This window comes from Anolis sagrei, chromosome 2, assembly GCF_037176765.1.
Source record: "Anolis sagrei isolate rAnoSag1 chromosome 2, rAnoSag1.mat, whole genome shotgun sequence".
NCBI classification, from domain to species: Eukaryota; Metazoa; Chordata; class Lepidosauria; order Squamata; family Dactyloidae; genus Anolis; species Anolis sagrei.
The window spans coordinates 84,797,558-84,822,409 of record NC_090022.1 but is presented as its reverse complement, the minus strand read 5'-3'; the positions used below and the strand labels follow the sequence as shown (position 1 = coordinate 84,822,409).

Genomic DNA, 24,852 nt, shown 5'->3' with positions numbered 1-24,852 from the left:
ATTTCCTTCTTTATTATCTCACATGCCATAAATTGTCCCGCCTCCGTACAATAGAAGTTGTGTGTGGGTGTTTCAATTGGAAAAGTTAGTTCATATGAAAAGGATGAAGATGTCCCCTCCTCCCAGAGTTGTGATACTTGATCTCCTGCACATTTGTTGTTTTGCTTTTTACAACATTCACACATGAAGGAACCCACCATACCATGCTGAATAGATCTGATCACAAACATCATACTGCTTTGTTTATCTCCCCCCTCCTTATATGAAGGCAGCCAAGAGAAACACAATGTTTGGATTTTGTTTTTTAAAAGGAGTGCTTTTTGACCACTGCAACCAAATGAGAATTACATTTGTAAAAAAACAAGCAAGCCAACAGATGTAAATATGGTGGCTATGGAGGAAAGTTGGTGAAAGGAGCACCATGCATAGAAACAGATAACAGCCATTACCCGTCCAAAATGAGACTTGTATGCCTGGATGATTTCTTGCCTCTGAGTATTACTCCGCTGTGTGACAACTTCAATGATAGCATCTTCATCAGTGCCTGAAACCCAACACATAGAAACCATGATTTTTCCAGTTTTAGACAACTGGTGAAACTTGTCTCAAGATTCCCACATCTTTCTGGGTAACCACATACCAACATCATGTCATCAGTAAAAGGCAAACTATTTCAATAAGCACACGCCAAGTTAAGAGAAATTCTATGTGATGTCAAGTCCAATCATTAAGAAAAAAAAAACAGTGGTAAAAACACATCTATGTCCCAGGTTTTCTTTTCTTGTCTCACTATAAGCAATGAATCTCAAGATTCTTTTCACACTAATCTAGTCCTGGAATCCGCAATATTGATATAATATAATCATACTTTATTTGTATTCTGCCCGATCTCCTCGAGGGAACTCAGGGCGAATTCCAGCATACACAAACACAAAGGCAAACATTCAGTGCCTATAAACAACAAAACAGAGGTGAAGGTGAAGGTTTTTCCTTCCAGCTCTGAGGGATGGTGCTCATATTGGTCATATCACAGATTGCAGAACTTTTATGTGGCCAAATAACCCTGGTAAACTTAAATGTTTTCCTTTTAGAACTGGGCAGATGAGTAAAAATCAACACACTGTAGAAGATGTTTCTGCATGGCAGCACCAACACAATCCTAAGGCATTGCTTGAAACTAGCTACCTTGTGTAGGAGGTTTACATAGCCCCCAGAAGGTCCATATTGCCATCAGGCAAACTGTTACAACCAAGTTCAATGAATATTTCTCTCACTGATGCACCATCTTAAAAAAACCACACACAAACATGCTGGCTTGGTGATTCTGGGGGTTTACATAGTCTACTATCAATATTGTTTCCCTGTTTTTGGTCTTCGAGCCCATGTAGTGGAAGTGAAGATGGCAGTATGTTAAAGCAACATTTTGTTCTTTCATAAGAACAACATTTTGGACAAGTTGCAATAAGTATAATTTACAAAAACACGTCAGCAGCTTCTAAACAAGAACAATTTTTTCAAAAATGTAACATGCCAAAGTCAAGATTGCAAGGGTTTGAACAAAAGAAATTCCAACCTGGAATAATTTTGTCAGGGAAAACAATAATTGGAATACAACACCTTTAAGGAGTTATACAGGCAGCAGGGGTGGCATATGGCAATTTGTGAAATGAGGGAATAGGTGGGACAGTCCACAATGTAATTTACTCTGTAGAAATAACAGAAGATAATAGAAATTTGTACTAATGGCTGAAATCCAGTGCAGAGTTAGACAAGTATAAGCCCACTGAAATAACTGGACATGCTTTCATTTTTGTTATAATAGGGGTAGGCATGATGAGCCTTCTGTGCAGCCCCTCAGTCACTGAAAGGAGGGTTGTACTTTCCTTAATGTGGTTCCCACTGTCATATCCTCTGTTGCTCAACATGACCCAACCAGTACTAATGGGGGCTTTTCCCTTCTATTATGTTGACCAATAGTAATTGTGTAGTAGGGTATAACAGGTTGTGAGTAATAGCCATGTAGCTCCAACCCCAAAATGCAGTTCCCTCTAATTTTAAGCTAAACTAACATTTTAAAAAATCTAACTAATACCAAGGCTTGCCACCTTCTCTTACGAGTATAAGTATTTACAGTCACAAAACTAAAATGTTTTGAGCCTAGAAAAGCCAATCAATTTGGTGCTTCCAGATTAAAAGATAATGTGTGTACCAATTCCATCTTTTCTTCTTTTCCAAATCATTTTGTTTTTTCAAGGCAGAAGCGGAAAATTATATCAATTTGACCTCCTTGTAAAAATCTATCTTTGAGATAGAGTGATTGCATAATAAAACTCTTTTCTGGAAGTACCCTCAGTGTTCCCTTTTGTGTGTACAGTAAGCTGGTCTAAGGACGAACTAATTTGCATCTTTTAAGCAACCACTTTCAGTAATTGTGCCACCCTGGGGTCTTTAAAAGTACTACAAAGTTGCAATTCTGCAGGGATTGGCAAAGCAGAGCATGTTCATTTATGCTAGGAGAAGCTGACTTACTAAATAGCCACTGAACCACCCTGCTGCCATGTGGCCATTCCCTACTTTATGAGACACAAGCAGGATCACATAAGCATTTGGTCATGCCCCTACAGACGTGAAATGACGATAACAGCATTGTGACATCTGGAAGATCCCAGCATATTTTAGTGTTAATATCATCATTTTATATATGGATATGGAGAGACAGGAGCCCCCAGTGGTGCAGTGGGTTAAACCACTGAGCTGTTGAACTTGCTGACCAAAAGGCCAGTGGTTCAAATCTGGGGAGTGGGGTGAGCTCCTGCTGTTAGCCCCAGGTTCTGCCAACCTAGCAGTTTGAAAGCATGCAAATGTGAATAGATCAATAGGTACCGCCCTGGTGGGAAAATAACGGCACTCCATGCAGTCATGCTGGCCACATGACCTTGGAAGCATCTATGGACAATGCGGGCACTTGTCTTAGAAATGAAGATTAACACCATCCCCCAGAATAGGACATGGCTAGACTTAATGTCAAGGGGAAAGCTTTATATTTTATGGAGAGATATTTATGTGATCCTGGCAACTCACACAAAGCAGAGGATGGTGATGAGGGGAGCATCAGAGAGTCTTCAATAAGTTGCAGGGGTGGGGGAAGGGACGATGACATTTGAAACTGCTTGTATTTTTAATTGCTTGTATTGATGTTTTATTGCTTCTGTTGTTGTGTTTGGGCTCGGCCTCATGTAAGCCGCACCGAGTCCCTTGGGGAGATGGTAGCGGGGTACAAATAAAGTTAATAAATAATAAATAAATAAATAAATAAATAAACTGCAGGGATAAAAAGGGAGTCCCAGTCCCTGCAGTGCCCAAAACACGCAGGTTGTTTTAAGTTAGAAATGGCTTGAGGACACACAGCATCTACAAAATACAAAAATGTTTCCAGCAAAAGCTCTAGGCCATTCCTAGTCTGTGCTTAGAAAACCATAGGAAGGAGAACCAAGGTCACAGAAGGTGAGGAGGTATTACATACTTTAAAATTTTCAGTTAAGGAAGACATTGCCTCAGTTAAGAAATGCAGACTCTAAAATATAGGAAAACTTCCTCACCAGAAACAGACATGAATGGTTATAAACTTTGCCAAAGACCTAACATACCGAATCCCTTCATTGCTTTCCTCAGCACTTTTGCATCACCATCAGCGTTGAAATCAGCAGCTGGATGGATAGTTCCTTTCGTCTAAACAAATATGAGACAGTTAGTTTAAAATTAGACATGAAACATAGAAAGAAGGATGTGTGTAAGAGAAGGGCGTATTAGGGGGAAAGCAGCTGTTAAGGATAGAGCAAGCTGGGAAGTTACCAATGGTGCAGTGGTACATTTTGGAGTACAGGTACTCAACATGGCAGCCCTCAAGAAGTATCCCAAAATGCAAGTAGCTACTTTAATTGGCATCAACAAACCAGTTCTAGCAGCTCTTCTCTCTCTCCAAAGATCAGGTCTTTTGTAAAGTCAGTGGACCTTAATTGCTCATTCAAGGCCAAGCCATCTCAACATCACAAGGAAGCTCAAACTAAAACTGTGTTTCTGGGAAAATCCCATATTTCCTTCAGTCACTGTGAATATTATAACCTAACTCCAAGAGATTGTGTCCCTGTCCCTGTAAACCAAAGTGTACCAGCACAATGAACCAATGGGTCCTGGCTCCACTATACTGACAATATTCTTTATTTTGTTGGGGATGGACCAGGCAAAGAAAAAGTGTTCAAGTTATACCAAAAAAAGTCACATGTTAGTTCACTAATGCATTTGAAAGGGAGGAAAGTCTGAATAAAACAAAAAGAGAGAGCACTCAGATAAAGTAAAACCCCATGCATCTCCCACAATCAGACCGGAGGAAGCTGTCCTTATGTTTCTGTGACAGGTCAAATCTTCAAAGATCTTTCCGGCTATATTCAGAACATTAATTCTGTCCTGTGCTTAAATTATCTATGGCTTAACAACATGCTCTCCTGTAGGCTGATATGCACAAAAACTAGAACGAATTCATATAGGCTGTTCTAGTTGACGACCTCTACCTCAATATCTTATCACTTCTCAGTTTGTGCCATATTGTAGGGCAACCTGAGATCAGAGCAGACTTGCTTGTACAAGTCACCAAGTGAAAGCTGCAGTTATCACATGAAGTGAATTCATGTCTGAATTTATCCTTTGAAAGTATTTAATGGATGTTCAGTATTCTGAATACAATCAGCCCTCAACTTTTGCAGGGATTAGATGAAAAGTTTCCATGTGAAAGGGGGGAGGGGGAAATGCATAAATAAGAGCACTCAATTTTGTTTAACCTAAGCATTTCTGAATCCTCCAGCTCAATCCTATGGTGGATGTTCCACCATAAGTAGAAATGCCTATAAAGGACATATAGTTGTGTACAGGGGCACTAGCAAAGGCAGCAAAAAAGATAATATAATAATCCATGAATAATCAAACTGCAAATGCTGAAGCCTGAAAATGTGGAGGGATAACTGTATATTTCACAAGAAAGGGCTTTACTTATATCTTTTTTCTAAATTATCAATTTTTACTAAATAAAATAATTCTGTGATTTTATTTATTGTATTATTTTAACTTATCTTAGTCTCTCTGGTGTAAGCACTAGAATGTATGTTATATACTTTTACTTTAAGAAATGAAAAACATGAAATAAGTTACTACCAGAAAACTTTCTCTTATGCACTTCCATTAAATGACACTTGGATCAATAGACACATTTCTGCAAAATCTCATGTGTTTCCGTGTGATGCCACTTCTGCAGGCTGAAACGAATCCTGAGCTTGCATATAGGCATTGAAATCAAGGCACCCTTAATGGTCTGTTTTTTCATCTCACTGCTAAAGATCACTACAGGCTAATATGAATGGGAAAGTAATCAGTAATCAGGTTAGTTCATAAGCAAAAGCAAGACCAGAGAAAGAAAGGAAAACCCTGTAAATTACTATGAAGCCAAGTGTTTAAAAAAGCATGTTCCAAAAGTGTTTGGTCAGAGCAGTGGCAACTCATTTGAACAGAAAAGAAAGGCAGGAGGCCTGGCAGGAAAGAGTCAGCAGCACGCAGGGTGAAGCAGCTGTGGGTTCAAGCCAACAAGGCAAAGACCGGGAAGGGAGAATTGGGTTCTGACCTCTACTTTGGCCACTGCACTAAGTTCCCACATCTGATAGGCCACCTGCGCAGCTTCGGGGAAGAACTCACCTGCGGCACTGAAAGGGAAGGGGAGGGGAGAGGAGGACACAAGGGTAAGGAACTCTGTGTAGCATCCCATGACGATTCAGGACTATTCTAAGGCAGCCAGAGCCATTCTTGCCACTCTCCATTCCCAATAAATCTAACATCACAAGCCTGCTTCAGATATTACATATATGTGTATATTTTTGCATGTTTTTTCACATTTCAGGAATTTTCAGGCCTTGCGTTATGAACCATTTGCTTTAACGTGGCATGAAAATGCAGAGAGCTAAAAGGCGAGCCTGTTCCGTTTCAGGCACACAGCCTCTTATCGCACAAAAGTATAAGCATTGTCTTTCTGCTGATCAGATGATTTTCCAAATGTTGTGCTCCTCAATTTTTTTCTAGTTTTGAATGCTCAGTAGTATCACATTCTATGTGTCCATGAGAAGAGTTACTGAATTAGTTTGCATGATAAGATTAGAGCTTGGACAAATTACTTGTTTTGAGCGATAATTCCTAGAGTCTACAAGCCAGTAAATTCCAAACTCAGCTAAAATGTATGTTCCTCCCTTCACTCTTCAAATCACTGTCACTACAGGAGTAGAGAATGGCCTGAAGAAGATGGAAGTTGGATGTCCCAGATACAAGTTCACCCAAAATTACCTACACAAAAAGTGGAATCCCTTGGAGCTCTCTTGAATGACAATGGGATAGTAAAAATGATCTCATTTCCCAATTTAATCATACTCCCTTTGGGAATTGTCAGAGAGAAATGTTCCGAAGATGCCTAAAAAGCATTTCTTTCCCCCCACGTAATCTTCCAGAAACAAAGAGTGGAAAAAAATGTATAGGGTTCTCTGGAACACAACTAGTACATTCAGTATATTTTCAAAAACAGATGACGAGCTTCTTTGCATTCGATCAACTGCACTCTCGAGTGATGATTAAGCTCCCAGGACACTGCAGGCAAATTATGGTAAGAAATTTTGAATTTTGAAGGATTGTAATGTTTTAAGAACCAGGGGACTTCACGCCACCCACAATAGCTACTGTAAACTTTGTGGGAAGAAACAAAAAAAGACACCATGCAGTTTTAAACTAGAACTAAAGCTTACTCATCATCTCCTCCACACAGCTTTAGCAGGGCTTTTTTGTAATCACCAGATGTGTCACTCTGCAAAGAAAGAAAGAAACTGACAAAAAGGGGAGAACATTCAAATGCAGTAATCATCTGTTACAGATCGGCCACCAGGGAAAACTTTCAGATGAAATCTTCATAGATACGGTGGTCTAAGTGTTCTGACATATTTCCCATCCCCAAAGAAAGGAAACATCAGTGTCCAGAGGCCACTACTGCCATCAGAATGCATATGCTGCTCATAAAAAAGAATAATGCCCTTCCTATAAAGTACAGACCAGCATTCCCTATCATGGATTTCTCAAGGTATCTTGACCCATAGCTTGCATCATTCCTAATGCCTGCCAATTCAGTCTCGCATTGATGGATGCTGGAATCTATAATCTCAGAAATGTGAAGTGTTTTCCAAATCTAAAAGCAAGTCAAATTTACTAGTGGAAAAGCTGTGTTGCTCTCTAACAAAAGATCATTTGGCCTTTCCAAAATAGAAAGTTTAATTCATAGTAAACTTTAATTCAAGCAACTCTCATAAGGTTATGTAAGCTCCATGATTGGTATCAACTGCAAGGCAAGTTGAAAGCGAGAGAGAGAAAGAGAGAGGGAGTACATTGGACTATGGAGACCTGGATCGATTCTCCACTTGGCCATGGAAACTCACTGGGTAACCTTGGGCAAGACAGACACTCTCAGCACCAGAAAACCCAATGCTGTAGAGTTGCAGAAATCAGTAGCAACATGAAAAGCACACAACAATCAAGTCATTTCTGGTTAATTTTTTTAATAAGGTTCCCCCTATAGGAGTAAAACTAACCAGGGATGAAATGTCTAAGTCAAGCATGGGCAAACTTTGGCCCTCCGGGTGTTATGGACTTTAACTCCCACAATTCCTAACAGCCTGTTAGGAATTGTGGGAGTTGAAGTCCAAAACATCTGGAGGGCCAAAGTTTGCCCATGCCTGGTCTAAGTGGACCTTAATGCCACTAGAGGGCATAAGAGATCCTTTGGGGATAATATTTTAGGTGGGGAACTAAAAAAAATTGTACAGGGAACTAGAGTGGAGGCTACAGGGTTTCTATGTGTACTTTGCCCACCCTTACAGAGTAGAAAGAGAAAGTGATAGTGGCAGCTGGAACATTTTCTGCCTCTTTCATAGCAGCATAGTCTTTCAGGTATTACCTCGATCATGTGATGTAGAGACTTCTCATATTTAGTTCGGAATATCTCTCGGATGTCCAACATGTCAATTTCACTGCGCGACACCATGATTCGAATCAGTGTGTTGTCTCTTGTCCCTAGGCCCTGCAACATATCTCCCCAAAGGGGGGAGGGAAATTAGGATTTGCTTGAAGATTTAAAGGAAGGCGGGAACAAAGATTAATGGAATATGTAAAGCCATGTGAATACCGCCAATACTCAATTTACTCCAAACTGGTTTGCCTATGAAATATTTGGAAAAAAAAACATGGTACGCAATGCCACCTTTTGGATTTTAAGAATTTGTTGAATATCTACCTATCCAATTACGTAAGGATGTATAGCCAATAGAACTGGCTACAACACATATTTAGGAGCAATGAGGAATATGTGGTTCTCCAGATGTTAGACTTCCACCATCCCACACTTGTGGCTGTCCTGGATAGAGAGGGACCCTCATGAGCAACAAAATCTGGAAGGCCTCATATTTCCTACCCATAGTACAAAGATATATATTTTGAATATATATTTCCAAATATGTTTTTTTATATTTTACACACATACCTGTAATATTTAATATAAGCCAATTTTGTCTTTTTAAAGAAGTTACTGAAGTGACCTTTGGAAATAAAAAGGCCATGGTGAATTTTACTTATGGAACTATGTATTCCATGATTTCTAGGAACAAGTTATTCAGTAGTTCCCAATACAACTGATCTTTATGCTATATGCTTCCAATACTTGTCAGATATCCCATTTGGACCCATTACTGATACAACAACAGGTAACAAACCTGCTAAATGCAACCACGCATACATGTCATACTTACTTTAGCCCTGAGATTGTACAACTGAAATTTACATTGAGAGATTACATGCTCCCTATTAACTCAGTGGAAAAGAAATTCATATATGGAATGGTACTCACCTTCATGGCTTTGAAAAGTCTGTCAGCAAAATATGCAGCTGTACTCCTCATATTCTTCACTATGGAAGAAATAAACAGAGAGTAAAGTAAAGGCTGAAGCTTGTTGACTTCTGGACAATAACATGCTTCCTAAACTCCAGGGTCTTTCAAAGCCTGCTATGTATCATGACAAATACCCAGAAAAGACAAATTAAATTGGCAATAAAATATTTCAGGATAGTCTGCTCCAGATCAAGTTTGGAGCCTGGCAACCATGTCTCCTTTAAGAATACCCATTGCCATTTCCCTTCCAGGTTCTCTAATTTTGCCTCAACACAGAGTGCCTTGTTTCTGCTGGGGAAATATTACTTCTTTTCAAATCCTCTCTCTCTGGATTGGGAGAGGTATTTCTGTAAAATCTGAGGCTGCCCACTGCCTTCTGAAATGTCCTTCTTATATGTAGATGGTAATGTTCTGACCACATAAAGATTGGCATGAAAGGCCCTATCACACTATGCAAAGATAACACCAAGATTTCACTTTAACTGCTATGGCTGCATGTAACGTAATTTGAGGCTGACCCTATGTTAAATAAATCAATGACCGAATGTTGCTTGGTAGATATAACTGCCACCACCTCAGCTTCTATTGGCCTGAGGAACCAAAGGTGTGAATGTGTTATAGGTAAGGTGTGTTTGAGCTCTTGGTGCACCTATTGCTTCTTCACTGGAGGACTGGACTTAAAAATGGGTTTGACAGACTTGGTTCTGAGGAGATTGATATACTGAAGCTGACACCAGTTAAAAGGGAACTAAGAAAGAGTTTATTAAACTTGGAATAAATATCACCTCATAGCATGAGGGGTACAGAAGCGTAATTCAGTTGTAGAGACTTAGTTACTTCAACAAGTAATTCCACTGACAGTAAAGCTTTTATCAACGGTGAGATACCTTAAACACACTGCTCTATCTTTAGACACAGTATCACTTGAGAACAGATCCCTATCTGTCTCTCCCACAGGGCAAATAAGCACTCTTATACTTTTCCTCAGTATAAACAGACCAGTCTTTCTGTTACTGATCCTAACAATACAGTAACCTTAGCCCTTGTCTGCTGCTTATTCCCTATTCTAAAGGCTCACTTAAAACTTTCTTTCCCTGTCAGATTCCTACTGTAACTTCCTATCTTAACATTTCATCCTTCTGTGTCTGATGTCAAGACACTTCTCCCTCCCTGTCAAAAGCTGACAGCTTATTTCCCTCTCTCAACCAATTCCTCCCCTAATTGCTATACCCAATCAGGAGTCGGCTTGACTCCTCCTCCTGTCTCTGCCTGCCTTCCAAGATGACAGCTACTGTCATGTAGGCTTCGACCTTGTTGTCTTAAAGATAGATTCCACTACACTGCATCCCATAGAATCTCAGGATTTGTAGTTTGCTGAGGCATTAGAAATCCCTGGCTGTGAATTCTAAGCACTCCCTAAATAACAGATCCTATGATTCTACATAATGGAGTCATGTCAACTAATGTTGATTCATAGCACCATAATATTATTATGTGAGAGGGCCCTAAGGCAAAGAGCTTTCTATTGGCCTGTATGAAGCTCTCCCTTCCCTTCAGAATCCTAACTCCTCAACTAAATCCCCAAATGGTGGTGTGGCATGTTATAAAGTTGGCCACACCTACCAGGATGCATGTACATGGAATGCTTGCCAAATTTCTCATTTCCTCCAAAGCAATCAAAGCCCTGCCAGGATTCACCATGTGTCTATATGACAGCTGATTCCAAGGATCATTCCACCATTGCTGATATCGCAGATCTTGGCAGAAGATGTACTCAGACTTTTGCTGGCTATAGGAATATATGCAGAAACTTCTCTAGTTTTTCATACCCTCAATTCTGCATCATCCAAGGAATGGTCATTGGGGCGGCAAGTAGGGGGAGCAAACTATGGTGAGTTCTGGGACCAATGACAATGCTAATGTATATGCTATGTGTGACTATGGAGGATATTGTCTGTAGGATTGCCGTTCCCAATGCATTCAAAGGTTTAAAAGTGTTTAAAGTGATTCCAACTTCACTGGTTTAACATCAATCAAGAATAGTTTTATTTGTGATATAATGAATAATGGCTAACTTGATTATTTTGCTTTAATTTTTTCAGCAACCAGGAGATAGTGACTGCTGTCACTTGTAGCCTCAACTAGGATATTCCAATTGCTGGGCAGAGAGCCTTCAGGGAAGGCGGACCATCCATTATAATGTCCCCGGTGGCGTAGCGGGTTAAACCACTGAGGTGCTGAACTTCCTGACTGAAAGATCGGTGGTTCGAATCTGGGGAGTGGGGTGAGCTTCCGCTGTTAAGCTTCCACCAACCTAGTAGTTTGAAAGCATGCAAATGTGAGTAGATCAGTAGGTACAACTCTGGCAGGAAGGTAATGGTGCTCCATGTAGTCATGCCAGCCACAAGATTTTGGAGTTGTCTACGGACAATGCTGGCTCTTCAGCTTAGAAATGGAGATGAGCACCACCCCCCAGAGTTGGACACAACTAGATTTTATTTCAAGGGGAAAACTTTACCTTTACCTTAGATATATTACCTTACTATTTATTTGTGGGCTGTGGCAATGACAGCAAACTAACATGTTACTCAGAAGGTGTAACATGTCTTATACAAAAAGTATACTTCCAGAGTCTGGGCTCACTATTGGTGCTTTATCACTACCAAGGTCATATGATGTGTAATCAAAATTCTTACCTACAGCTAGCATCAGTTTCTCAAAATCCCCAGACAGCTCTCCCCGGATGCTTGCCTCAATGGGTTTGCCTGCAATCTTCTGGTACTCATCAAAGACTGAAAAGAAAGCACAAGAGAGGAACAATTCCACACACAAATGCCTTTGAATTATTACAGCACCCAAAGCATGATGCTTTCTACTCCAAAAAACGTATGACTGGTCCTAAACAACTTCATTAGCACAAAGTAACTTCAGTCCTAAAAAAGACTGAATCAAATGTTCTTCATGAACTCTTCCATCTAAAATTCTGTTTTATATTTCAGTATTATCTCTTTTAAATATATGAATAGCCTTCACATCTGAAGCATCTCTAAATTAATGAAGAAATCTATGGGCAACAATGTGCAGAAAAACATTTTCTGAATGAAAAAAAGTATTTCTTGGTGGAAGATGTGTCACATTTGAAATGCTCAGGAGGCACGCCTACTCACACATTACAATTAACTTTAAAATGTCTCTTTCCTGCCTCTACACCACCAGTTGTAGATCCACTGAGCTCAAAGGGATTTCATTCTAAGTCTATATACACTATATTGTTCTACTGAGATTTAGATATGAGCAAGTGAAACATAGGCATTTATCTTAACAAATTTAAAAGCATAAATATTATTTTCTAATAAATCTTTGAATTTGTGGCAATATGGCATATGCATATTAAGGACTTCTTATCTAATGTTTGCACCATATTGAGTCCCTCTGGGAAGATAGGGAAGGTTATGAATATTTTATTACTTATTTCTTTATTTACGACATTTATATGCCGCCCTTCTCACCCTGAAGGGGACTCAGAGTGGCTTACAAGGTATATATTACATACAATATATTATATTATTAGCATAGTACAATATCAGCATTAAATATTGCTATATTGCACCATACCACTATATCGTAATATTATTAGTAATATCACATGTAATATAAATATATAATTATAATATCATATTGTTATTATCATATTGCATTACATTATAATATTATTAATATTATATGTATATACATTATATTATATTATATTATATTATATTATATTATATTATATTATATTATATTACAACTCTGGAGACCAGGGTTATTATTATTATTTTACTGACACAAAATACAGTATGACACAGCAAATGAGATATATATGCTGGATTTCATATCACAAAATCACAAGTCGAACACTTCCCAAATGTGATGTATTTTCAAATGAAATTATTATTATTATTATTATTATTATTATTATTATTATTATCAGTTAAGCTACAAAAGACTTTTGGGGAAAGCTCCTGAGACATTTAGACAGCAATTTAGAGCAGCACCAAAATGATTATTCAACCCCCTCCCCCCCCCCAAAAAAACCCACAAACACGATCGTTTTTCCTTGACATTGACTCTCTCTGTGACAAGTCTTCGCTCCCTGTTGAAGTTTAGACAAATGCTGATGGTGCAGGAACTATTTTCATTTGTTACTCTATGAAGTACTATCAATATTAATAACACTTTGTTGCTGTTGTATGAATTAAAAGTCCATTACACATTATGGTGATCCTAAGATGAACTTAACAGTGTTTTCTTGGCTATATTTTCTTTCTCTTCCTCTGAGAATGGAAGAAAGTGACTTGCTGAAGATCATCCAATGGGTTTTCATGGCCAAGTGAGAATTCAAACCCTGGTAATGTAATGCTCAAACTACTATTCCAATGTTGGCTCAGTATTAATAGCACTACAGTAATAACAACATATTAAGTGATCCTGCATGGTATAGTAATTTAAATGTTGGGAGACAAGATTCAAATCTCTGCTCAGCTATAGAAACCCAACAGGTTACTTAGGCAAATCAAACACTCTGAGGGCCAGAGAATGGCAAACCCCTTCCAAACAAATCTTGCCATGAAAACCCCATGATGGGGTTACTTTAGGGCAGGCATGGGAAAACAGAAGGCTGTTTATTAACGATAATCTACAACTCCATTAACATTGTATTCTTAATTTAAAGTCAGTAGGTGTAGACAGGCTTCTCAAAGATTTTTTGACCAGCAGCAAAGATAGTTTTCAATCTTGTTCTAAAGGACCAAATGAAGTGACGTGAGCCAGTGGTCATAAGTTGAATGAGAAAAAAAGAACAAGAGTCAAATTTTCCCATTCAATGTCCTTTTAAGACAGAAGTTGCAATGTCTACGCTTGGTAGAAACAGAAGAATAATCTTGAAAATCACAAAAAGATTTTAACCCGATACAGGAGTATTCTCAGGAACCCACGTGGCATTATGACGAGGCTTCAGAGAACAGCCCTGTTGAACATGCATCTCTTTTCTTCAAGGTCTCAGCACTTTGGAATGACAGCCACTAGATGGCATGTATTTTCCTGTGCATCGAAGCCACATCAGCATCTATTTCAGGAAGATACATAAAGCTTTTCTAAGAGGAAGCTTCACTTGCGGTTTGCGAAGCATACAGTCTCTTTGAATGCTTTGAATGCTCACCCAGCCGAAGGTGCTGCTTGCTTCGATTTCCAAGAATGTAGATAAACTGGGCCTCATCTGTGCCCCATTTCACCTCCCCAGCTTCAAACAGGTCCTTTGGAAAGAACACAGCGAGAGAGACCTTAAAACTAGGGAAAGGCAGAAAGAATAATCCACAATACCTCCCAAAACTCTCATCTTGATTTTCTGTAGGAATTTGTTTCAGAACACATTCATGCAACTCAACCCATATTAATGAGTTTGCAAAACCAATATGCAAAATTTATCAGACTGATGTAATCAACCAGCCTAGTATGTTATCCCTGAGTCTTACTGTTACATGGACTATTCAGACTCATAACTAGAGGCTATTCAGTCTTATAAAACACAGAATGAAACTACATTCAAACCCATTGTGACTTCAGAAATATTTCCAGGAAACTACAATATTAATTCTTCCCTCATGGCGATCAGATTTCTATGTAAATTATACAGGAAACACCATTTTGTGACTCATTTTGTTGAGAGATATTTGTCTCTGTGTGTAAGTTCACTACCTTCCTAAATTAATTGCCAGAAAAACAGTTTTTCTGAAACAGTATCTCTTCACTGTGATCATGTGTTTTAATGTAAAAGTGCACATAATCATGATATAAGAGTAGCAGTCTTTCGGGCTTCCTGGTTTAATAAATTTGATAGGACATCTGAGTTCTCTACCCTGACTTCACAAACAGTACACTACTATGGTCACCAGAAGAGTAACCAATTAAGGTATGATGACCCAAATGCTTTCTCCCTATTGCCTACTTTGGGAAAGCATCTCCGAAGCAGTATATCCTAGATTCCAACAATGCAGTTCAAGATATATCTCTACCCATTCCAGGGTTACCCAGCCTCTCAGAAATCACCTGGGGCGGCCTCAAATACATGCCACCAGGCTGCTGACTGGTCAAGACTATATTTTTCTCACTAAGGCTAGAAGTGGAGACATGCTCAATCTCACATTGGAGAACAGAACAGAATTGGGACTAAGCATCTAAGTCTTGGATGCATACATCAGAAGCAAAAGTATTCTGGAGGGCAATCATGCAAGTTTGCCCCTTTAAAAATAATATGTTGTGTCTTCCAAGGGGAATTATTAAGATGCCTATTTCTCTGGTACATTTGGTGTGAAAAAACCACACCAGAGCTTGTAGGTCTCACCTTGCCAAGACTGTGGCAAACTTCCAACTCCACCAACTTTCCCTAAGTCATGGTCATTCTCTGGCTCATCACTAGTAGACCCAAATACCATGTCTATTGTGCCTACCTTGGCATCTTGTTCCACTAACTCTTCACTCACAACATCATCCTCTTCCCGGGTGGCCTGCAGAAAGGACAATAAATCATCCCAGTTCAGCACAAGCAAACAAGGGGACAAAACCTGGAGAGAAGCATGAAGGTATCATACCTGAAGAAGAACAATTAGCATCTTCTTGAAGTGTCCTGCAGTATCAGCAATGACATCTTCCTCCAGATTACTCTCATATGCTGTGCAAATAGGGGAAAGAGAGAGAGGAGATATCACTTATGGTACTATTTTGGCTGTTAATGCAGACCCAGGAGAGGCCTTTTTTAACACCAGGATATGAAAAGCCACTTCTAATTTTTTAAACAGTCTTTTAAACATTGGTTTAGTGTGAATAGATGTTTCTGAGTAAAAATGCCCACACAGCCCAGGCTTTGTCCAAACTCATTTTAGAAGGTAGAGCAAGTGGATTCATATTTTTAAAAAGGGAGCAATTCCAAGGAAACTTTAAGGTCAACTTCCCAATTGTAACAGGTATTCAAAAATGGGACAGACTATGGGCAGTCCCCAAGTTATGAACAAGACAGGTTCTGTAGGTTTGTTTTTAAGTTGCATTTGTATGTAAGTCAGAACAGGTACATTTTAAAGTGTATCTCCAGACAATAGCCTATGCTATCTTTATGGAGAGCATAGAGAAGGGTTAACAGCCCTGTGGTGTTCATTTTTCTGTCTGTGCCCCTCTTCAGAAGATTTCACCTCACTTTCTGTCTCTCTATAATTGGATTTGAAAAAAATGTGGCTTGTTGTGGAAAGAAGGATTGGCAATAAAGTTTCACGAGAAACACCTTTCCCCTATGATAATCCTTTCAGGAGTGAATTTCCCTTCCTAGGGATAGACTTCTCTCACTTCCTGAGCTCTCACTCCCATTCTTAACTATGAGTTGTTTGCAAGTCGGATGTTTGCAATTCGGGGACTGCCTGTACTTTAAAAGCTAGTAGTCTTCTTCATTTGGATTTTTCTTAAAAACCAAAACAAAGCAAAAAAAACAGAGATTGGATCGGTGTCCACCAGGGATCCTTTAAAAAGGGAATTAGACTAGATTACCCTTAGTTTATTTAAGCTTTGTATTTATACTAGCCATCCCCTGCCATGTGTTGCTGTGGCCCAGTCTGTGTATATGTGTTTTATTGTGTATATGTGTGTGTATATATTTGTGTATGTGTGTTTGCATATATATATATGTGGTTTTGCGCATGCTTTGTAATGTATTTTTTTTTGGCTTTTTAAGTCTCTTCTGCTGTGTTTTTCAGTGTTTTTATGAGTGATGGTCACTTGTTGGCCTGATAGGTGTAGTGTGTCCAAATCTGGTGTCAATGCGTCCAGTAGTTTTGAGTTATGTTAATCCCACAAACTAACATAACATTTTTATTTATATAGATGGTAAAATAGAATTATGCAAGTAGATCCAGATCCTAAGATCACTTATGCCCATCATCATTTAGATAACAAAGTACATAGGTGTATAGACCAAGTACAAAGGTTTCATATTATTTGTATATTTTGCTTTTTTTAGTATGTTTGAGTCTTTTAATCCATCATTGTTCAGAAGAAAGTTCAATTTAGTAGAATTTACCATTGGACTAAATATTAGTATCAGTGGTGAAAAATCTTTGGTGTTTCAAATGTTTAGACTGAAAGGAATTGTGGGAGTTGGTCCAACATGTCTGGAAGATCAAAAGTTTCCTATGTCTCAGATAGAGAATTGCCTTTTCTAACATTTAGATCTTGGTAGCAGCTGGAGACAGAAAAAAACCCAAGGAAGGTACAAATCCCCTGCCCTCTGTAATCACCATCTTTGTAGGCCTCCACTAGAGCACGGATCTGTTGATTGGTCCGAGATGCCAGGATCTCAATTAGGCACTTCTCATCCGTCCCAATGCCCTATGAGTAAGGAAAATGGGTGAAATGAAGTACTCTGAAATTTAACAAAACAAAAAAAACCCACATAACTGTCTCTGTAGCTCTCCATGGGATGAGTTCTTACAATGTAAAAAAAATACACTGGGTGGAGAAAGTAAACAGAATGCCAGTACATTTGTGTGTTTTTGAAACAACTGCAAACTGCTGCCTTTTACCTTTAGAGCATCTTTGATTTCCTTGGCATCAAAGTATTCCAAGGGCCTCATCAGACCCACAATCAGTCGCTCAAATTTTCCTGTCAATTCATACTTCAGGTCTGCAATCAGGTCCTAATAAAATGGCAGGTAGAGATAGATAATAAAAAGTAATATTATTTCCTTGAATCACTTTGTAAGAAAATTACTCATGCTATAGAGCATAAGTACATTGATTTAATTAACAATTTATTCAGCAAAGTAGAAGCTCAATGTTAATGGCAGAGCCAACTTCATTTATTGCCCAGATGCACAGTTGCTTCTGGCCACTTGACATCCAGCGCAACAAAGCACTGACAAACATGTCCATCTTGCTTACTGCTGATCAAGGTTATTGATCAGGTTATTGCTGTTCTAACTATAACACCTGTTCTAAATGTAACAGGAATGTGAACATTAATATATCTTAGGAATGGATGAAAGAGTCCAAATTCCATATGCATGACATGAAGAAAGAAAAGAAATGATGCATATCCACTCTTATCCTGCCATTTAAATCTATATGCTTTATTTAGGATGCCAAAAGTGATACAGAATTTATAATTTATAATTCACTGAACAAAGATGGAACTATGGGCCCCAGGGACAGAATTGCTGTTGTAGCCCATGGTTTCTGAGCCAGTAGGGTGGTGTACCATTTCCCAAGTTTTAGTCTGACAATCAGATTAATTTTGGTACCATTTTGAGGATCGGGCTCATCATTTTGGATAGCTTCTTTAATGTTCAATGTTCAAACAAAAACCATGAGTAGATTCGCTGGGCCAATGACTTCAGAGTCACTTCATGTCACATTCCGCTGCTTGTTTCTTCTGAATGCAGAGATTTTGGAATATGGATTGAGTATTAGTTATCCAAAATGTTTTGGACCAAAAGCCTGAGGGCAAAACTTTTTTTGTAATAATTGTGTGCATAACCCAAAGTTTGTGTACACTGAGCCAACAGAAAGCAAATATCACTAACTTGCCCATCTATGTGGACAATTTTGGAGTTTCACCTCTAAGGGATGCTCAACCTGTATAAGAATCTTGTAACTCTTTGTGCTAATATCTCCTGCATCCAAAATGCACTTTCATGCATTTCACAGTAAGGATCATCTTGCCTGTAGTGATCCAGTAACATTTAAAAAGCAATGAAATAGCTCTCTTTTTAGTCATCCAGGTCTTACCTTTCCATAGAGGGCCTTGTATGCATGGCAAATCTCATTTCTTTGTTTATTGCTCCTGGATGTTATAAGATCAAGTATGGCCTCTTTGTCACTGCCTAAAGGGAGAGAGAGAGAAAGAAAAGTCATGCTTAATGCTCATATCACAACCGGTTTTCAACCCCCTGGATTCAATTCTCATGTCTGCATCTAACTTGAATTAAAAGGAACATATTTAATTCCAAGGTAGGATTAAGAAGAAAATTAGCTGCCTGGCCATGTCATAGGGGAAATGAGAATAAAAGGAAATATTTTGTTGTAGAGTGTGATAAGAGTTGCTCGTATTTCTTGCAGAATGTCCATGGGAACTGTAGTTCAACAAATCTGGGAGACAACAGGTTTGAGAAGGCTAGCCTATGGAAATGAGCCAAACCTATATACTTTTTTACTTGCCAATAATGCATTGTTCCCTGCTAAACAAAACCAAAAACATAGAGAGTAGAATGGGGTGGAATCTCACTTTTTGATGTTTAATTTGTGATAGGTTTGTCAAAAATTATTTGCAGAACTGTACATAGACCACTCTTCATATCACACATTACTGATGTAAATCTTTGTTCTTATATGTGGGTACAAATAATTGTCCCTCTGAGCAAGAATGAAATGGGGGTTTTCCCTATTTTTCACTGGCAATTTCTTGTGCATAAAATACTGACATTCACATAAAATGTTGCACAAAATTATATTTGGACAAAAACAATGAAAACGTTTTTAAAATGCTCCTTTCTCTCTATGTCAGGGTGAAACATTTCATGGTAGATCACATTTCTAAAATATGGAGGCTTTTATGGAGGCTTTCAAACAGAGGCTGGATGGCCATCTGTTGGGGATGCTTTGAATGTGATTGTCCTGCTTCTTGGCAGGGGGTTGGCCTGGATGGCCCACGAGGTCTCTTCCAACTCTGATTCTATGATACTCTTTCTCAGTGAGGAGAAGAAAAAATGCTAGGATTTCATAAATCCGTGTGTGTGTGTGTGTGTGTGTGTTCAAGCTACCTATTGGCATACAGTGACTGCATGAATTGCAGAGTTATCATAGGCAAGCAATAGTGATTTTGCCAGATCTTTCCTCTGAAATGTAGGCCCTACAGTACCTGGTATTCATTGGAAATCTCTCATCCAAGTACTGTGTCAATCCCTACTATTGGTTAACCAAAGTAGAGACAAGAACTGGATTCTCTCTACCAAAATCTGATCATAAGCAAATACATTCATGCAAAAAACCCAAACATGTCAACGTGCTTTTTTGTTATTCTTGTTTCTTTTTGTTCTATTACAGAACGAAAGATTGTTGCCATTGCAGCTGTCATGAGGTCCTCTTATGGAAAATAGCAATAATATTTTCTTTTTTATTTCATAAATAGGACAGTTAGCAAATGGCAAATGACCAGATTTATGTTAATGACACCACAAATTTCAGTCCCAAGTCCAGAGGAGGCGACACATACCAAATCCCTTCATCGCATTATACAGTGCCTCAGCATCCTGGTTGGCATCAAAGTTTGGAAAATCCTTCACCGAGCCCCTGTACCTTGCAGCCTAAAAACAAAAAGATAATGGAAGAGATGTAACAGGCTCTTATTTTCCAAAGAGCTGATCAAGATAATTAAGGCATGTAGAGGAGCATTGTCAGAGACAGGCCCGTAGCCAGGATTTCGTTTCGGGGGGGGGGGGGCTGAGTTTTTTTCAGGGGGGGTTCTGGGGGGCTGAGTTTTGGGGGGGGGCTGAGTCTGAGTGAAAGAGGGTCTACCCTAGCAAACCTTTTGTATCATTACCCCAATACCCCCATGCATATGGTATATATTGAGTATGGTGATCAGATCATGATATGAATAAACATAACAGTTTAAATAATGCACCAGTAAGGCCTTTTCGCGAACCACCATGAGAATTTCGGGGGGGCTGAAGCCCCTCAAGCCCCCCCCCCCCCCCCGGGCTACATGCCTGGTCAGAGATTACTCAGTAATTCCTTCTCCAAAGAGATTTCAATAGAATCAGCAATTATAATGTCTAGGATAACCACGTTTATGTGGAACTTCTGTCTGGTTTGTAGCAATTGTATAGATATGCTGCATATGCATATATAGTCTTTAGATGTAAGAGCCTGACTTAGGCTGGCATTTTAGAACTGTGCCATTTTCCTTCATACCTTGAGTCTCTGAATCTGAATTAGATCTGAATGACATTGTTTCAGGGTTTTGTTTTGTTTTGTTTTTTGTTTTTTTGCCAGTTAGAAGATAGAGGGAAATACAGATTGGTTCAATATCTTGCCTGAGACTACCATGCAAGTTATAAGAGTGCTGCCTATACAGATCAAGACACTTCATCTCCTGGATCTGAAAGGAAAGAACGGTCTGCTCTCTCACCATTTTTTTTCCATCAATGCCATACAATCCATATTCATCACTAACTGTAGACTATCCCAAAAAAGACTGAATAATTGATTTCAGAAGTGATCTTGTATGAATAGTCATCCAGCTATTACTATCTAGTGCTATTACTTTCCTTGCCACATCACCTCATGACGCCTGGCTCAAGAGCAGTACGTGTGAAAAAGATCTTGGAGTCCTCGTGGACAACAATTTAAACATGAGCCAACAATGAGCCAACATGAGCCGCCTTGGTTAGACCACACCTGGAATATTGTGTCCAATTCTGGGCACCACAATTGAAGGGAGAGGTTGACAAGCTGGAATGTGTCCAGAGGAGGGCGACTAAAATGATCAAAGGTCTGGAGAACAAGCCCTATGAGGAGCGGCTTGAAGAGCTGGGCATGTTTAGCCTAAAAAAGAGAAGCTGAGAGGAGGTATGATAGCCATGTATAAATATGTGAGAGGAAGTCATAGGGAGGAGGGAGCAAGCTTGCTTTCTGCTTCCTTGGAGACTAGGACGCGGAACAATGGCTTCAAACTACAAGAGAGGAAATTCCATCTGAACATGAGGAAGAACTTCCTGACTGTGAGAGCCATTCAGCAATGGAACTCTCTGCCCCGGAGTGTGGTGGAGGCTCCCTCTTTGGAAGCTTTTTAAACAGAGGCTGGATGGCCATCTGTCAGGGGTGCTTTGAATGCAATATTCCTGCTCCTTGGCAGGGGGTTGGACTGGATGGCCCATGAGGTCTCTTCCAACTCTATGGTTCTATGATCAACAGTTATGGAAAGCATTAAGTCACATGTACGCCTGAGATGGAACAGCATGGCAAAGTATGAACTCTGTTGCCTAGAAAATATGTAATTGTCCATTGCTATCCCACTTGATCTCTCTTAGGGACCTTTCACATCACACACTAATAGTGATATAATTCCACTTTAATTGCCATAGTTGCATCCTACAGAATCCTGGGATCTGCAATTTAAATAAACAAACAGTCTGGACTTTAAAGAAGTCCACATTGAAAGGACATGGGCATGAACAGGCCAAAGGAAACACAAATTTAATTTTAATGAAAGCTTACAAGATCTGAATATTACAGGCATATCTCAAAATCTCTCGAGCATACTTAGCATTAGTTTTCTTTTCTCTTATCCCTTCCCCCAATATCAATGAGTCATCTCTGGCTTCCTGACAGATGGCCAGAGCTCTTGGCGTTATAAATAGAAGAACCAGCCTGCCTCAGATGGCAGTCTCCAGTTCCTGCTTCCAGGTTGCCTCACAATGCCAGTGCCATGTCTTCGCATCCTCTCCTCATAAAGTATCTCCACACAAGGAAGAAGAGCCAACCTCAGACACACAACTATTCCCCTTCCATCTCCAATTCACAGCCATTTTCTCCGTTATTTTCTATGCTAAGATTCAAAAGAGTTGTGATGACTCACTTTACAACTATTCCCCCCTCTGTCCAGAGAAAGACAGCAGAGTGCTCCCATATAACAAGATGTGGGAAGACTGCATGTCTTTTCCCCAACATCTCTCACACATGTACTCACTGCTACAGCAAAGCGGGGCAGTGGCATTATCCCTTCCTAACTAAAATATATCTTGAGAACTGTAACTATTTAAAGACTATTGATCACTAAAAAAACCTTCATCCACACAAAATCCAGAGTTTCAGAAGCCCCGTGTTAAAAAATAAATCTTGCACACTGAACATGTCATGCATTATAAATGCAATTAAATAAAAGTGATAACATCTAATCTCAATCCTGACACTCAAATAAAAGGGCATACAATTCTTTAAGACATCTCATCATATTGTATAGGAGTCCCCGGTGGCTCAATGAGTTAAACCCTTGTGCCGGCAGGACTGAAGACCAACAAGTAAGAGGTTCAAATCCGGGAAGAGCGCAGATGATCTCCCTCTGTCAACTCCAGCTCCCCAGGCGGAGACATGAGAGAAGCCTCCCACAAGGATGGTAAAACATCAAAACATCTGGGCAGATGGCCAATTCTCTCATACCAGATGCGACTTGCAGTTCCTCAAGATGCTCCTGACATGAAAAAAAATATTGTATGCCAATGAAAGTGGCACATGCTATCAATACCAAGTTAACCAAAGTAGGTAAATGTTAACCTATATGGAAAATGGAGGTCTGAAATCTGAATGCTTCTCAAGATAAATGCATACTGCATAGAAAATGCAAGCATGGGAATGATAATCTTTTGTGAATGTGAAACTCTCGAGATAATTAGATTTAAAGTCAGATCAGCACTGGAATTTTAGAAATCATAGTCCAAAAATCGAGAAGGGCAAACTTTCCTATTTTTAGTGTGCCATAGAGAAGCCAGAATATTTTCCAAAGAATATCAAGCAAATGAAAACAGGTTCACAAAATAGACTCAGAAATGTTTTGGACTATGACTCCCACAATCCCTTGTCATTAGCCAAGTTGGCAGGAGCATCTGGGTGCTGATGTCCAAAACATCTGGAGATACAACGGTTCTCTACCACTCCTTCTCTAAACTAAAGAAAGACAACACTAACCCAAATGGCACAGGGCTGTAACTCTCATCATGATTGCTTTCATAAACACCATGGAGCAGTGTTTTTGATAGATGCATACGTTCCCGCTGCTTGTGATACTCAGGCTTGGGGTGAAAGAAAAGACATTCTCAGTTTTGTTGTGGAGGATACATTGTTGTTGTGTACTTTAACTTTAAGGAAAGAGATATGGCAACAGATATATACCATCAGCACATTTGTCACACTATAAATTGATTGTCTGGGAAACCACTGGAACAAACAAATCCTCATGAAACATAATCTGTGTGACCTCAACAGCCATTTTCACATCTTAGGAGTTTGGGCGTAACATCTTCATGCCTTTCTAGACATGGGAAAGACTCCTCCACATGCACCTGTTTATATTTTTTAATGGAGGATTCAGAAGGCATTCAGAAACCAAATCTTGATTCTACAACTTGAATACAGAATGCCCTCTTTGTCGTTTGTTTTCACATCACCTGCTACAAAGACAGACTGTATTCAGTTCTTAGTATCCATTAGACAGATTCCCTTTTTGGCATGTTATGTAGTTTCCAGGCTGTATGGCCATGTTCTAGCAGCCTTTTCTCCTGACATTTTGCCTGCATCTGTGGCTGGCATTGTCAGAGGATCTGATGCAAATTCACAACACACCAGTGATTTTGGTCATGAAAGCCTTCGACAATAGATTCCCTTTTTCTTTGAACACACAGTTAAGTGTTTTGTTCAACTCACAAATTTAGCATCCATTTCTGTTTGCTTATGTTTTGACAGCACTGAATGCTGAGATAGGAATGAAATTTAATAACATAAATCCACAATACAATTCTTCGCTTCTAATTAGATGAGAAGGAAAATTAAAAATAATTTCCAAGGCATCCACTATGATCAAAAGTTACATTGGTGAACACAAGTTGCATTCGAGCGCTGCCACTATGAAATGGGTAAACACAGCAGGTTTAAAAAAATAATTTACTGTAATTTAAAGTCAACCCACCCTCCCCGAATTTAAACCGCTGACCTATCAGTCAGTAGTCCTGCTGGCAGAAGGGTTTAACCAATTACGCCACCGG

General features: G+C 39.3%; 1 protein-coding gene across 3 annotated transcripts in view; it reads right to left on the bottom strand.

Annotated features, from left to right (window-relative positions):
* ANXA6 (annexin A6) overlaps window positions 1-24,852 on the bottom strand; it is a 56,298-nt gene that overhangs the window by 16,655 nt on the left and 14,791 nt on the right. For all 3 annotated transcript variants that reach the window (XM_060765466.2, XM_060765467.2, XM_060765468.2), the window contains exons 3-16: window positions 20,307-20,397; window positions 18,824-18,918; window positions 17,620-17,733; window positions 17,335-17,425; window positions 15,646-15,725; window positions 15,505-15,561; window positions 14,217-14,310; window positions 11,713-11,808; window positions 8,975-9,033; window positions 8,030-8,152; window positions 6,831-6,889; window positions 5,669-5,747; window positions 3,648-3,729; window positions 450-544 (exon numbers count right to left, since the gene is read on the bottom strand). In XM_060765466.2, coding sequence (XP_060621449.2) covers window positions 450-544; window positions 3,648-3,729; window positions 5,669-5,747; window positions 6,831-6,889; window positions 8,030-8,152; window positions 8,975-9,033; window positions 11,713-11,808; window positions 14,217-14,310; window positions 15,505-15,561; window positions 15,646-15,725; window positions 17,335-17,425; window positions 17,620-17,733; window positions 18,824-18,918; window positions 20,307-20,397 — 1,215 coding nt within the window. The remainder of the gene's footprint in view (window positions 1-449; window positions 545-3,647; window positions 3,730-5,668; window positions 5,748-6,830; window positions 6,890-8,029; window positions 8,153-8,974; window positions 9,034-11,712; window positions 11,809-14,216; window positions 14,311-15,504; window positions 15,562-15,645; window positions 15,726-17,334; window positions 17,426-17,619; window positions 17,734-18,823; window positions 18,919-20,306; window positions 20,398-24,852) is intronic.